This window comes from Pelophylax lessonae (assembly GCF_965119305.1).
Source record: "Pelophylax lessonae genome assembly, chromosome: 6".
In the NCBI taxonomy this organism is placed as follows: Eukaryota; Metazoa; Chordata; class Amphibia; order Anura; family Ranidae; genus Pelophylax; species Pelophylax lessonae.
This window is the reverse complement of record NC_138773.1, coordinates 288,455,067-288,471,046: the sequence shown is the minus strand read 5'-3', so window position 1 is coordinate 288,471,046 and position 15,980 is coordinate 288,455,067. Positions and strand designations below refer to the sequence as shown.

General features: G+C 39.2%; 1 protein-coding gene across 6 annotated transcripts in view; it reads right to left on the bottom strand.

Moving 5' to 3' along the window:
• LRP1B (LDL receptor related protein 1B) overlaps window positions 1-15,980 on the bottom strand; it is a 2,177,452-nt gene that overhangs the window by 1,780,439 nt on the left and 381,033 nt on the right. For all 6 annotated transcript variants that reach the window (XM_082262163.1, XM_082262161.1, XM_082262165.1 and 3 more), the window contains exon 2: window positions 6,179-6,301. In XM_082262163.1, coding sequence (XP_082118289.1) covers window positions 6,179-6,301 — 123 coding nt within the window. The remainder of the gene's footprint in view (window positions 1-6,178; window positions 6,302-15,980) is intronic.

The following is a 15,980-nucleotide window of genomic DNA, read 5'->3' as shown; positions in this document are numbered from 1 at the left end:
TGATAGAAGGGCGACAGTAACTCAAATAACCATTTATTACAACCAAGGTATGCAGAATATCATCTCTGAATGCACAACACATTGCACCTTGAGGCAGATGGGCTACAGCAGCAGAAGACCACACCGGGTGCCAGTCCTGTCAGCGAAGAACAGGAAAGTAAGGCTACAATTTGCACAGGCTCACCAAAATTGGACAATAGAAGATTGGAAAAATGTTGCCTGGTCTGATGAGTCTCGATTTCAGCTGCAACATTCAAATGGTAGGGTCAGAATTTGGCGTAAACAACATGAAAGCATGGATACATCCTACCTTGTATCAATGGTACAGGCTGGTGGTGTAATGGTGTGTTGAATATTTTCTTGGCACACTTTTGGCCCCTTAGTACCAATTGAGCATCGTTTAAACCCCACAGCCTACCTGAGTATTGTTGCTGACCATGTCCATCCCTTTATGACTACAGTGTACCCATCTTCTGATGGCTCCTCCCAGCAGGATAATGCACCATGTCACAAAGCTCAAATCATCTCACCACTGGTTTTTAGAAGATGACAATGAGGTAACTGTATTCCAATGGCCTCCACAGTCAACAGATCTCAATCCAATAGAAAATCTTTTGGATGTGGTGGAATGGAAGATTTTCATCATGGATGTGCAGCCAACAAATCTGCAGCCACTGCGTGATGCTATCATGTCACTATGGACCAAAATCTCTGAGGAATATTTCCAACACCTTGTTGAATCCATGCCTTGAAGAAATAAGTAGGAGTTGTAAAGTCAGAAGGTTTTTTTATCTTAATACATTCTATGTATTAAGAATAAGATAAAAAATCTTCTGAGTGTAGCAGCCCCCCTCAGCACCCCCTAATACTTACCTGGGGTCCCTCTTTATCCAGCAATGTCCATGAGTCACTCGGCTATCCAGGACTCTCTCTCCTGATTGGCTGAGACAAAGTCAATTAGCCAATTAAGAGAGATGGGGGTGGGGCCGAACCACAGCTCCGTGTCTAAATGGACATACAGAGCTGCAGGTCAGCTTGGGTGCCCCCATAGCAAACTGTTTGCTGTGGGGGCACTCTAAGGGAGGGGCTAGGAGCACCGAAGAGGACATGAGAAGAGGAGGATCCAGGCTGCCCTGTGCAAAACCAACTGCAAAAAGCCGGTAAGTATAACATGATTGTTATAAAAAAAAGAAAAAAAAAACACGAGACTTTACAATCACTTTACAGGATAAGTCCACCCTAACACTAGAATTTCAGTCCTTGCCTAGGTTCCAGTTTAAGTTGGTGCCAATACCAAGTTTCCTGTTTAAGGGTGGCTCCTTTCTCTAGCAGTGTCATAAGGAGCCACCCTTACATGCAGGGACTAGAGTTGTGTCTCCGTATACTGTGTGAATCAATAGAAACACACAGCCTGGTAGCCAGGGATGGCAAGGCACTCCCCTGCTCTTCCCTCTCCCCTCTCCCCTCTTCCATTTCCAAGCTCCAGAGTACACTGTCCAACTCATTCTTGTGAGCACTGGAAGTTTAGGGAAGCAACACAGATCACAGGAGCCAGCATCTACGAAAACTTGAAACTGCTAAGGTAGAAATTTTAACAAATTGTTTAGTGGGGAATGTTTATTTTATTGTGCCTTTGTGGTAAACTAAAAAGCACTAGGGGTTTATTACTACTTTAAGGCCGGTCATAGATGGAGTGAATTTCTTTCATGCAACCATGGGCTGCCCCATCAACCATTACCCCATCAACACAGACAGTGTTGATACAGGAATCCTTCCTGCAGGGTCCATGTTTTCTCCCGGTGGGGAGGCATGGGAGGGCGGGGTAAGCTGTCTCCACTTGGAGAAGACAGTGATAATCACAGGTGAAACCCGCCATGCTGGTTATACCCAGCTGATCGATCTAGGTACATTCTGCCTGCCCGTACACGGTTCAAATCTCGGCTGGTTCCTTCTGAACCAGTTGAGATTTGAATCATGTATGGCCTGCCTAAGTTTTTTAAAAAATAACAATCACTTAAAAGAGACACTATTGTCAATGTGATTTTCATATTAAAGGGTAGTGCTAGAATTATGTGTATACAGATTTTTGTAATGCAGTCTATAAACATGCACAATCAACCTCAACCCGGGGAGCAGGTTTATGAGAGGTTGGTGGGACTGCTGCCAGAATCTCAAGTAATCAAAAAGGATAACCTATGTGGTCATATCTGGTCAAGAACTGCTGCGCTGGTCAACCATCCTCCCAAGAATCAAAGTTGTAACATTGATATATGGACTTCATAGCAAAAGGCAAACACTACAACAAATTTTACGAGCTAAACACATCACATGGCACTATGATGGCAATCAAAAATCAGGCTACTGGTACTCCTACTGGTATTTTCTGCAAGGCATAGAGCCTAGTGGACCCAGTAGTCCGTTAACCTATAAAGCGCCATTTTTCCCAACTTCAAAACACAATGAAAAAGACAACAAAGATTCCCTACGTATAAGTGAGATAACCAGTTGGAAAATGTAGCTCTGCTGCAAAGACATTTGCTGTCCTCTAGGGCCGGGGTTGTCCTCAAAACACTGTAGATGAAAGAGAGATGAAAGAAAGAGGGTGCACTGGCCTTGTACATTATCTCACACATTTGATCAAATAAAATAAATTGATTCTACTCACAGATATAGGTAGTATAAGTGCTCATTGGGCCACTCGACATGTTTACACTCTCCCAAAACTCTCCCATACCTTGAGCATAGGAGGGACCTCACCAGGGTCCCTGCTGGCTAGGGTGTTTTGAGGGTATGTCGTTCTTCATCAGAGCCAAAAGATCAGAGCTCTGATGAAGGAGGACATCTTCGAAACGTGTTAGCCACTAGGGACCCTAGTGAGGTCCCCTCTATGCTTGAGGTATCAGAGAGTTTGGGAGAGTGTTGAGTGGCCCGATGAGCGCTTTTACTACCTATTAGAAATGTGCGGTTCGTTATGAAAAAATTGTTCTGACACATTTTAAATTTTTTTATTTATTACATTTTTTAAATTTAAAATTTAATAATTTTTAAATATTTGGATAAATCTGAATCCCAAAATTATAGAACAAACTAATGTTACCGAATTCTCCTCATCTTCATCCGAATTTACAAAAATCCAATTGACATTCGACTTGAATTTTACATCGAATTCCATTTGAATTTGAACTGTAAACATATTGTTGGAATCAAAGACTGTGTGTGTTATTAGTGTACCATTTCGAAATAATGCTTTTTGTTAACCCAAAGGGGATTTAAAGAGTCATTGTAATCATTTGATGAAGATTTTTCTTTTGTTTCGTTCACTTTGCAAGTGTAAAAAAGTGTAAAATTAATAAAAAGAAACCAGTAAAAAAAAAAAATATTTAAAGCATTTGTACTTGACATTATTTTTCCTCAACTGGCTAAAATTTCTGCAAAGTATTGTACATAGTAAAATGTTGAAAGTAAGATACTACTTTTATTTATTAGAACACTTTGCATGTTTTGAATAAATATATTATTACAAATTCATGTATTTGTAATGTATTAGTAATACAAACAAGATAAAAGGTGTATAAATAAACAATCAGATGTTTGGTTACTTGGCTGCCATTTTGAATTGGGGAAAAAAATTGTAAATTCAAAGAGAATTTGAATAATACATAGGACATATTCCGAATATGAATTCCGAATAAAAATCCCAAATACTAATTGAATGACTCAACCTAAATAACTAAATGAACTAATCTAAATGAAGCACAATTAATTTTTTCGTTATGCACATGTCTATTACCTATGTTTGTGAGTAGTACCAATTTATTTTATTCAGTCTTAATAAAATTTGTAGCATAATGCACTAGGCCAGTGCGCCCTCTTCCTTTCATCTATTTTTACAATGCAAAAAGAACTGGATTCCAAATTGGTACAAAACATTAGGAGGGGGACATAAATTCTAACAGTCCTCCCCAATACTGTTTGCATGGGCTCAAACCGATAACCTAAAGCTGGATACACACCATACAACTTTCTTTAGATTTTTTCCTTTAGATTTACCAAAACCATGTAATATGAAGTCAAACCTAAAAACTTTCAATATGTATGCAATCAGGAAGGCCCTTGCACTACATAGTTGAAGGTAAATCTAAAGGAAATCGATCAACAAAAGTTGTATACTGTGTATCCAGCTTAAAGCTGGATACACACTATACAATTTTCTTTAGATTTTTTCCTTAAGTGCCGGTTCACACTACCACGGCGAACTGTGAAGCCGCGTGCACCGCGACTTCGGCGCGACTTGCACGGACTTCATATAATGAATGTCAATGCAAGTCGCTCCAATGTCACCCCGAAGTAGTACAGGAACTATTTTCTAAGTAGGAGCGACTTGAGTCACTCCTATTAGAACGGTTCCCGTAGCCCAGAATGGACCGCGAATTGTCAGGCTGACCAGTCACCTGACAAGTCGCGGTGGTGTGAATGGGCACTTAGATTTACCAAAACCATATAATATGAGGTCAAATCTAAACACTTTCAAAGTGTATGCAATTAACCACTTAAGCCCCGAAAGATTTTACCCCCTTCCTGACCAGGGTTTTTTTTGCGATTTTTTACTGAGTGAATTTAACGGACAATTGCGCGGTCATGCGATGATGTACCTAAACGAATTTGACTTCCTTTTTTTCCCATAAACAGAGCTTTCTTTTGGTGGTATTTGATCACCTGTGCGATTTTTTGATCATGCGCTATAAACAAAAAAAGAGCGACAATTTTGCAAAAATAACAATATTTTTCACATTTTTTTATATGAAATCCCCCCCCCCCCAAAAAAAATGTAAAAATCTAAATTTTTTAACATTTTCGGAGTTAGTTAGTTAGTTAGTTAGTTTTATGCTACATATGTTTGGTAAAAAAAAAAAATATCGCAAAAAGCGTATTTTGATTGGTTTGATATTCAGAGCATTCTGTAAACTTTGTTATTGCAAATAACAAAAGATTTTTGTCATTTTTGGTGTTTTTTTTTTTAACGAGTAATGGCGGCGATCTGCGTTTTTTTTTTGCGGGACTGCGACATTGTGGCAGACAGATCGGACCCTTGACTGACATTTTTGGGATTACCAGTGACATTACTACAGTAATCAGTGCTATACATATGCACTGTTACTGTAAAAATGACACTGGCAGGGAAGGGGTTAACTGTATTGGAGAGGGAGGGGTTAAGTGTGTCCTAGGGGCATGTTTCTAACTGTGATGGGACATGGCTACTAGTGTAAATACAGAGATCAACGGTCCTACATAGTAGAACCGTCTGATCTCCATTTTTACACAGGGGAGATTGACAGGCGGCTTGTTTACGTTAGCCGCCTGCCTTTCTCTCTTCCCGGCGAACGATCGCGAGTGACCGACGGACATCGGGTCTGCCGGTCACACGCACTGACTTGTCAGTGAACAAGCCGGGGCGGGCGCGCGCCTCAGCGGGCGCACGCTCGCCCGCTATTGGCTCACAAGCCAGTGACAGGCTAGTGACGTACCGTTACCAGTATATATACTTGCGGCGGTCGGCAAGTTAAGCAGGCCCCTGTACTACATAGTGGAAGGTAAATCTGAAGGAAATTGAACAACAAAAGTTGTACAGTGTGTATTCAGCTTTAGTCACTTTGTCCATGTATTTGTACATCAGTGGATTTCCTATTTTTTTCTTGAGCAGTTTACTCAATTAGGAATTACAACATCCCAAACAGAGAAAAATCAATTCCCCAAAATAACAAATCTATTCATGTTATCTGCATTTGTTAAGTACGGCATGCTTTGGATAAATTCATATTTTTGGTACAAGTTAAGGAATTGCACAAATAAATGTCCAGCTTAAAGAACAAAGCCACTGTATCTGCAGGGCAAGCAAAGGCTTAAAGATCCCTTTTGTAAACGTAAATCCTTGATCCCCAACAAAGAGCCTAATAAACACTTCCTACAGGAGGGCTACACTGGTTATAACATTATCCATTATTGTTCCGAACTAGACAGCGGGTGACAGCACAAAACATTAAACACCATGGAAATCATTTTCTACGCAACATTCCAAGATATGCCATCACTGTGAATGCGCTTGTCCATATCAGACGGAGAAAAAAACACCACAATATCCTCAAGCTCATCTATGCAGTAAAAAAACATGGTCACTTACAACGTTCTGGTGACTCGTCTGAATTGTCCGGGCAGTCCTGTTCTCCGTCACATAGCCAGCTCTGTGATACACATGTGACATTATCGTGACATACAAACTCGCCTGGGTCACACAATTGTTGCTCTGAAAGTAATAAGATTAAAAAAACACTTTAATTGAAAAAGTCATGTAGTAAGGCATATACAGTAGATGTAAAGGCATAAAAACACAATACGAAAATCTGATTTCAATCACTGGATGTGCGTATTTCTATTCTAATTTAGCCAATGTTGAAGATAACAATCTGTAATAAAAAAAAGCTTCATCACTTAAAATGCAAAGTGTAAGGGTGTAACAATAGCTTTACAGACCAAGCAACTGATATGGGGCCCCAGCACTGTTTTAGGTAGACATGTGCGGTTCATTTAGTTCCGAATAAATATTCAGACAAATTTTTCGTTATTCTGAGATTGAGATATATCCGAATACCCAAATTGCAGTAACAAAGTTTACCAAATGCTCTGAATAACAAAACAAAATTTGTCTGAATTTTGGAAATTTGAATTGAAATTCGATTCAAATTTTACATGGAATTCCAGTCAAATTCGAACTGTAAACATATTCCTGAAACCAGACTGTGTGTGTTATTAGAGTTCAAAATAAAGCTGTTTTTCTTAGGCCAAAGATGACTTAAAGAGTCATTGTAATCATTTGATGAAGGTTTTTCTTTTGTTTATTCAATTTTTAATCAAAAGAAAAAAATCTAAAGTTTTAGATTCGCCCAATTTGAAATGAATCATTTTAAACGTTTCGAATTGAAAAATAAAAATCTGTAAATTCAGAAAAAATTCAGGACATAAAACGAATTTCCGAATACGGAATACGGAAATTTAACAAGACTAAATACCTAGATTAACGAATCTAAACAAAACGAAACAAAACACATTTTTTCCTTATGCACATGTCTAGTTTTAGGTAGGTAGAAATATTAACAGTCAAAATAATTTGGGTTAAATGAATGTAGATATAGTTTGGAAACCCTTTATATTATTATGGAGGAAGTGATTAGCATTCTATATCACTACAGGAATTGTCTTATTATGGAGAATTAAGGCGTTGAGGGCCCTCAAAGGTTTTGCTATAGGGTCCCATCATACATGGTTACAGCTTTGGCAGGATGTGGAAGTTCACTCTCCTAATCAACATTGATTATTTTTAATCCTCATGCTGCTAGCATTAGTAAATAGATAGCAAAGTATATCATAATTACTTGTTTTAAACTTTTTAAAATGTATTTATTCAGTTACGTCCTGGTTTCTTGCCTAGGCAACTTATTTTATACATCCCATGATTCTTCAGCACTGCAGCATAGGAGATGAGGAGGGGTTTTCTAAGATAAGCACATTCTCCTGCATATAATTGAGCTAAGGGCAGGAAGTAAATGCTACATGAATCATTTGCCCTTACTCAAGATGGCCAAGGCCAGAAATGCTAGGGGTATTTTTCAGAGAAGTTTCTCACCAAAATAAAGCAAAGATACATAGATGGATGGGGGAGTTTGCTTTGAATATTAAACATGAATTAAATTGTGTTTTTGGTTTGTGGTGCTCGAATGCAGTGAAGATCAGCTTTAAGAATTTCCAAACACACAAAGTGGTTGTGGTAAAGGTAACAAAGGTTGTTTTTGCCAATAGGGACCAATGCTTTTAGTTTATGAAGAATATACTTTAGTAATGCTATAATTTTTTTGTAATATTTCTTTCTAGTTGGTTTATTTTTTTACATCTGTGCCCCATTGTGGAGATTTCCGTTTACTTCCTGTTCCATAGCTAAAACAGGAAGTGAGAGGCATTCCCTGCAAATTAAGGGAATCCCTTGGGGACCCCCAGGCCATCAGGACTAGTGTCCTTATTGGAAGATTTCCCCTCTATTCATTTTCTGGGAACAATCCAAAATTTGGGATTTTCTTTTACAGTCACTTTTAATGCTAATGGTAAAGAGGGGAAATAAAGAGGGTAAATCTCCCTAACGGAGGCACAGACAACGATAAAACATGACATTTGTTCTAATTCCTCTCCACTCTATCAAAAACTAAAGAAAAAAGTGTTGCCTTTAGTTAAACTTTAATAAAGAGTTTCAAATTACAACTAATATCAACTTTGGAAACAATATAAAACAACATTTGGATTGATTTCCGCCTCCCCTCCTCATGCCTCTTTCTTAGGAGACCCAAAGTTTCCTTTAGAGCTATGTAAACCAGATCATTTTTCATGGTGGATAGCCAATGATCTCACAAATTTACATAAATTCATCCATAACTCCACTTTCATTACTTTTTCTACAATTCAAACAAAATATCATACCCCTCATAGTGAACATAGGAACTTTTTACAAATCAGGCATTTTTCTCATTCACAATTCCGAATCACTAATATTGGACCTCTTACATTTTTTGAAAAGTTATGTCTTAAAAACCCCAGGGGACTGGGACTAATCTCTGAGATTTATGGCAATCTATTAGGAGCAAACTCTCAAGAAAAGCTTCCCCACATGCTGAAATGGGAGTCAGAATGTAACTCTATATATTGCACAGAAGACTGGCTTGATAACTTTACCAATCTTCGTAAATGCACTAGATCCCTTTCGTTTAGAGACACAGTGATTAAACTTTTCACTAGATGGTATTACACCCCCACAAAATTAAATGGCATGTTCCCATCGGTCCCTTCAGCTTGCTTTAGGGGATGCCCGGTTCCAGGTTCCTTTTCACACATTTGGACTTGTGATAAAGTCTCTTATATTTGGAACCAATTATCAAATTTTGCATTGACCATCTCAGATAATCAGATAAACCTCACAATGACAAACTTTCTATTGTTTAGTAATATCCCACAATTATCAATTCCACAAATGAGATTGATCCATACGGTTCCTATCACTATCAGTTGAAAGCGAGAATGAATACTGTCTGTCTTGTAGAAAAGATTTTCCATACTTTGTATAACTCTATAAAGTTCTACGACAAGAAATTGAATCCTTGGTTTAACCACTTGGACGGTTAGAGAGAGTCCTCTCCACCCTCTCCTTCAATACTAGGTCAAATACAAATAACCTCCTTGTTATTCTTATATGTATCTTATCAATGTATGTACAGTAAACCCCCCTCCATTGCGGGGGTTACGTTCCGGACCCAGCCGCGAAAAGTGAAAATCCGCGAAATAGAAAAACCCTATTAAAATGCATTGTAGGCATGTTTTTTTTTACTGTCACTGTATGTGTAAAAGCATTTTAAGGTCTTTAAACACACTTTTAAAACAATAGAAACTCATTTAAACACATAAAAGATACTGAGAGACATAGCAAGAGCTATGGAAAACACAAAAATATTTCATTTTCAATGATTTATATAGTAAAATAACATTACAAAAAAAAAACGCAATATACCGGGGCCGCAAAAACTGAACCGCGATGGAGCGGGGGTTTACTGTATACATATCACCATATGTTCACAAGTTGCTGCCGTACCCTTTGATGCTTTTGGTCTTTCCACTCTGTTTTATTATCTCACAACACATCAATGTAAGAGTATTTATCAAATTGTACTGCCTTTTTTTACCCTAAATAAAAGTTTGTAAACAAAAAATAACAAGTAATCTGTATTAAGTTTGAGTGGCACTGTTGGGCTTAGACCAACATGTTTGCACAGACACACATACACAGATGCACTATAACACAAAGTATTGTATTTCAAAAACATAACTGAATTTTTTTAACATTATGATTTTAGTTTATATTATTTCTTTTGTAATCATCTGCTACTTGTTATTTAACAAATCTTGAGTGCTACTCAAAATTAAAATGTGGGGAATAAAAGAAAATATACAAAGTCACTTACATGGATGCAGCATAGGTCTTAAGGTCTAAGACTGAGAACTAAGCACTCACATGACTGCTGATCAATCAGTTCTCGGCCTTCACCGTGCAGAGAGCGGTGGCTGTCAGTCGCCACTCTCTGTTTTGCCCTTCCAGATCAAACTAGAGTCCTTGTCTGTGGAGGGGTCGGGAGCAGGTAGCTCAGACTCTCAGCAGAGTGCTGAGAGGTTGAGGCAGCTGGCAGTCAAGCATCTGGGTGTATCCCGATCTTACCAGAGTCTGGACAGATTCGGGGACATCAACCCACAGAATCTGAGCAAAAGGAGTGCAAATAAGTGCATTCCTATGACCCAGAAGAGAAGCATGGCTAGAAAGCTTTGACATACTTCTTTTTTAACCATTTATGGACTGGAAGGATTTGCCCCCTTAATGACCAGGCCATTTTTTGCAATTCGGAACTGCGTTACTTAAACTAAAAATTGCGCGATCGTGTGACGCTGTACCAAGAAAAAAAATGTACGTCCTTTTTTCCCCACAAATAGAGCTTTCTTTTAGTGGTATTTGATCACCTGTGCAATTTTTATTTTTTGCGCTCTAAACAAAAAGAGAGGCAATTCTGAAAAAAAAACCAACAATATTTTTCACATTGTTATATAACATTCCCAAAAAAAAAATAAAAAAATAAAAATTTTTCATCTTTTTAGGCCAATTTGTATTCTGCTACATATTTTTGGTAAAAAAAAGAAAAAAATTTGCAATAAGCATTTATGATTGGTTTGCACAAAAGTTATTGCATCTACAAACTAGCAGAAGATTTATGTTATTGTTATTTATTTATTTATTTTTACTAGTAATGGCGGCGATCTGCGATTTTTAGCGGATCTGCAACATTGCGGTGGACAGATCAGACCCCTAACTGACATTTTTTACACTTTTGGGGGGACCCGTGACATTACTACAGTGATCAGTGCTAAAAATATGCACAGTTACTGTAATAATGACACTGGCAGGGAAGGGGTTAACCTAGGGGTGATCAAAGGGTTAAATATGAGCCTAGGGGAGTGTTTACTAACTGTGGTGGGAGGGGCTTCTGAAATTATCACAGAGACCTGTGATCCTAAATGAAAGGATCACAGGCGCTCTGTGATCATTTCAGAGAGAAGAACAGTTGGCTGTGCTTACAACAGCCGACCGTCCTTCTCTCTCAGTGGGGAGCGATTTCGGCCTCCATGCCCATGCATTGGCATACCCCCTGCCTAGGGCTACGTCGGTTCGCGCAGGAGGGCCACCCTGACGCAGTAAATGTGTGGCGGGCGGTCCAGAAGCAGTTACAGCATGACTACAGGCAAGAATTTTGGATAGAGTGGAGATGGATTAGAACACTTATTAGGTTTGTATTGCTATCTGTAACCCAATTAGGGAGATTCACCCTCTCTATGTGTCCTGTTTACCATTATCACCAGAAGTGAAAATAGAAGAAAATACTGAGTTGTCCCCAGAACAGTACTAGAGGGGAATCTTCCAATGGGGACACTGGCTCTAGTGACCTGGGGGGCCCCAATGAATTCCCCTAATTTGCAGGTATTTCTGCTCACTTCCTGCTTTGGGTATGGGACAGTAAGTGAAGGTTAATATCCCCAATAGGACACAGATGCCAAAAAAATGTAAAAAATGACAGGGGTTATAACCCTATGCTATCCAAAGTGCAAAAAAAAAAAAAAAAAAGTTGTCTTGAATTTCACTTAAAGGAGTTGTAAAGGCAGAAGTTTTTTTTATCTTAATGCATTCTGGATAAAAGGCCTTCTGTGTGTAGCAGCCCCCCCCCCCCCCCAATACTCACCTAAGACCCATCTCTGTCCAGCAATGTCCACAAGTCCCTCGGCCATCCGGGACTCTCCCTCCTGTTTGGCTGAGACACAGCCCCGGTGCCATTGACTCCTGCGGCTGTCAATCAAAGTCAGTTAGCCAATCAGGGAGAGAGGGGGCAGGCCGAACCACAGGTCCAGTCTGAATGGACACACGGAGCTGCAGCTCAGCTTGGGAAGGGGCCAGGAGCAGTGAAGTGGGACCCGAGAAGAGGAGGATCCGGGCTGCTCTGTGCAAAACTAACTACACAGAGGAGATAAATATGTTTGTTATTAAAAAAAAATGAGACTTTACAATCACTTTAAGGTATTTCTTCAGGTTTATGAAGAAGGAAAAAATCATATTCAGCAGTCACCAAAGCATACATTTCCCTTCCGATGCAGGGGTTAAAACAACGCTCTCAGAATGAAGGGAAAAAATAAAAAAGTTGCATCATCTCCACTTTACACCTAAGTTGCAGATAAGTGTTCCTAAGTTGTGTGGATCAGGTCAAGACAGAACGACCTTGAATTAGATTTTTCTGAATTTCTTGGAAACAAGAGTGTAACAAGAATAATGGGCTTTGACATCAGCAAAAAGTTCTTTGGACTAAAAAAAAGGCCATTCCTTCAAGAAATTATATGTTTCACTGAATATATTTTTTTTCCTGGTTTTCACTTCTCATATTTCAGTAAAAATATAATAAAGCCATTCAAAGAAAATATACTTTAAAATGCATTTCAAGGTCGTTATTTAATAAAGTAATCATAACCCGCGGCCCAAGTATAAAATACGGAGCTCGTAGAATTTGCGATGGGAATTGAGAGTGAAGTGTTCCTCAAAATGGGGTTTTGTGAGGTGACGGATGGAGTGATGTCGAGTGAAAGGATCACAAATGTTCAACTAAACCCTCGTAAAACTACCAAATAGAAAATTATTTTCAAGATTTAAAGTGTCCTTGCGTTGGCAACATATAGAAACTGTATCCACAAATCTCTTTTATCGTGTCCTAAGAGGAGCCCATTGCAAACTGAATCTTTTGACTGCTACAAAGTAACTACAATGGAAAGCGTGTGAGACATGTATCAGGTGGATGGAGAAAGGCAAAAGTCAAACTTCTGCAATAAAACTTACCTGCCTGTTCACAATCTTCTAATGAATTTATGCTGAGCTGTGCATGCATAGGGGATCACCCCTAGGGAAGGGGTTAACCTAGGGGTGATTCAGTGCATCGGCATCCCCGCTGCCTAGGGCCGACGTGCGTTTGCCCCCAAAAGCGCTGGTCAGTTAGGTATCCGATCTGTCAGATGTTAGTTAGGTATCTGATCTGTCGGATGTTAGTTAGGTATCCGATCTGTCAGCCGCAATGTTTCGGTCCCGCTAAAAATCACAGATCGCCGCCATTACTAGTAAAAAAAAAAAAATAAATTACATAAATCTTTCCCCTAGTTTGTAGACACGATAACTTTTGCGCAAACCAATCAAAATTCACTTATTGGTATTTTTTTTTCCAAAAATATGTAGCAGAATACAAATTGGCCTAAAAGGATGAAAAAAAAAATGATTTTTATGTATTTTTTTGGGAGGGAATGTTATATAGCAGAAAGTGAAAAATATTGATTTTTTTGTTTCAGAATTTTCGCTCTTTTTTTGTTTATAGCGCAAAAAATAAAAATCGCACGGGTGACTAAATACCACCAAAAGAAAGCTTGATTTGTGGTAAAAAAAGGACATCAATTTTATTTTGGTACAGCATCACATAACTGTACAATTATCCATTAAATAACGCAATGCCGAATCGCAAAAAATGGCCTGGTCACTAAGGGGGTAAATCCTTCTGGTCCAAAAGTGGTTAAACCCCCTCCCATGCACTTTGCCTCTCCTGATTCAGTAACTCTGAGCTCAGGGTTTGGGAGCTCACTTCTGTGATGGTGGAGGGGACCAGTAATAGCTGGGCTTCACTTAGCAATGTCCTAGGAGTTTTCCTTCAAGAGGTACGTAAATGGTCTACAACTTGGAAGGGAATTATTCACCTTTAAAGCTGCACAGTTTGTTATTATCTAAAGACACCCCTTATTTGCATATGCAGTTTTTTGGTAAAAGGTGAACTCATTTTTTAAAGACAATTTTAACCATTTGTTGACTGCCCTATAGCAGTTTTACTGCTACAGGGAGGCAGCTGTGCACCAAATCACGTATATATACATGTGATCACGCACTTCCGCTTGCAGGGGGCGAATGCGCACCTCACCACTTCTGCTTTGATTATTCACAGGAGACGCCAATCTCTGGGTGCCGGGCAATCGATGTCTGCTGGCACTCGCCAATCGTCACGCATAGACTCAGAACGGAGCTCTGCCTATGTACAGTAAACAAGGCAAAGTTCTGTTCTGACAGGGGAGAAGGGATGGATTTTGTGTTACAGGGACTTAAATCAATCTATTTCTCTAGTTATAGCAGCACACATAGTAAATGCAAACACTGGCTAGGCACACAGTTAACCCTTTGATCGCCCTAGATCTTTAACCCCTTCCCTGTCAGTGTCATTAGCACAGGGACATATTTTTAGCACTGATCACTGTATTAGTGTCAGTGGTTCCCGCAAAGTGTCAAAAATGTGAGTTAAGCCCCGTACACACGTACCGATTGTCGGCCGTAAATATTCGTCCGACGACCGATCGGCCGATTGTAGGCTTGTTAGTATGATGCTTCCGACAGCCGACAGCGCATTTTCAGCTGAACAGAATCTGTCGTGCAGGCATTAAAATTTTTGTTGGCCAACACCAGAACGGCCAATTGTTCGCCAGTCAGTACAGATTTCGGCCGACAGACAGCAGATTTGCAAGACTGGGCATGCTCAGAAAAGAAAAAAGACAAGGAAAGTTAACCATCACATGACATCACTTCTGCAGTTGGCTGTTGTTGGCCGACAAAATTCGTGTGCAATCTTTTGCAATTTTCAACAGACACGACAGCCCTGGACAAAAGACGGCCGATCGTTCGGCCGACGATCGGTACATGTGTACGGGGCTTTAGTGTCCGCCGCAATATCGCAGTCCTGCTATAAGTCACTGATTGCCGCCATTACTGGTAAAAAAAAAAAAAACTAATTATAAAAATGACAGTATATATCCCATAGTTTGTAGACACTATAAGGTTTGCATAAACTAACCAATATACGCTTATTAGGATTTTTTTTACCAAAAATACGTAGCAGAATACACATTTTGACCTAAATGTATGAAGAAATTCGATTTTTCACATTTTTTATTTAATTTGTTTTATAGTATAGCAGAAAGTAAAAAATATCGTATTGTTTTTTTTTTTCAATTGTTGGCCCTTTTGTTGTTTATAGCACAAAAAGTAAAACACACAATGGTGATCAAATACCACCAAAAAAAAGCTCTATTTGTGGGCAAAATAAAAAAAAATAACATACGTTTTATTTGGCTACAGCATTGCATGACCATGCAATTGCCAGTTAAATTAACGCTGTGCCATATCGCAAAAAGCAGCCTGGACATGGAGGGGGTTAAATCTTCCAGGGGTCAAGTGGTTAAAGTGTAACTGATTTTCAGTTTAAATCAGTTAAATACATTCTAGGTGCATCAAAACAAAAGAGTTCAAGGCCTTACAGTATTTACAGTAGAAAGCAGCCATGGTTGGGCAAAAAAGCACATCCCCTGCCAGCAAGCTGTAGCAAAGGACTCTTGCTCAGTGTGGATCTTTATTTAGAGGTCCACTATAGAAGCTGATTGCTTTTATGTGCAATGGTACCAGCTGAGATAGTGATTGCCTTGGATTTGTTTTAGTTATTTCCTCTTTATGTGTTCTGGTGCTAAACACTCATCATCAAATCCACACTGCCATTTACTCTCCTATATTTTAGTACATTGGTAAAGGGATCCAAAAGGACCCCTTGCTAGCTCACAAGGGGATTCTACATGCTGTTTTGAGGCACAGACTTACTACCCCTTGCCTAACGAATAGGGTCCAATTGCAATCTTACATTACTGGGTGGAAATTGATGCCATAATGATATTGTCAGCCTGATTAAAATATATGTACAGTAAAATGTGATATGGGCAGTGGCGGCTGGTGCATT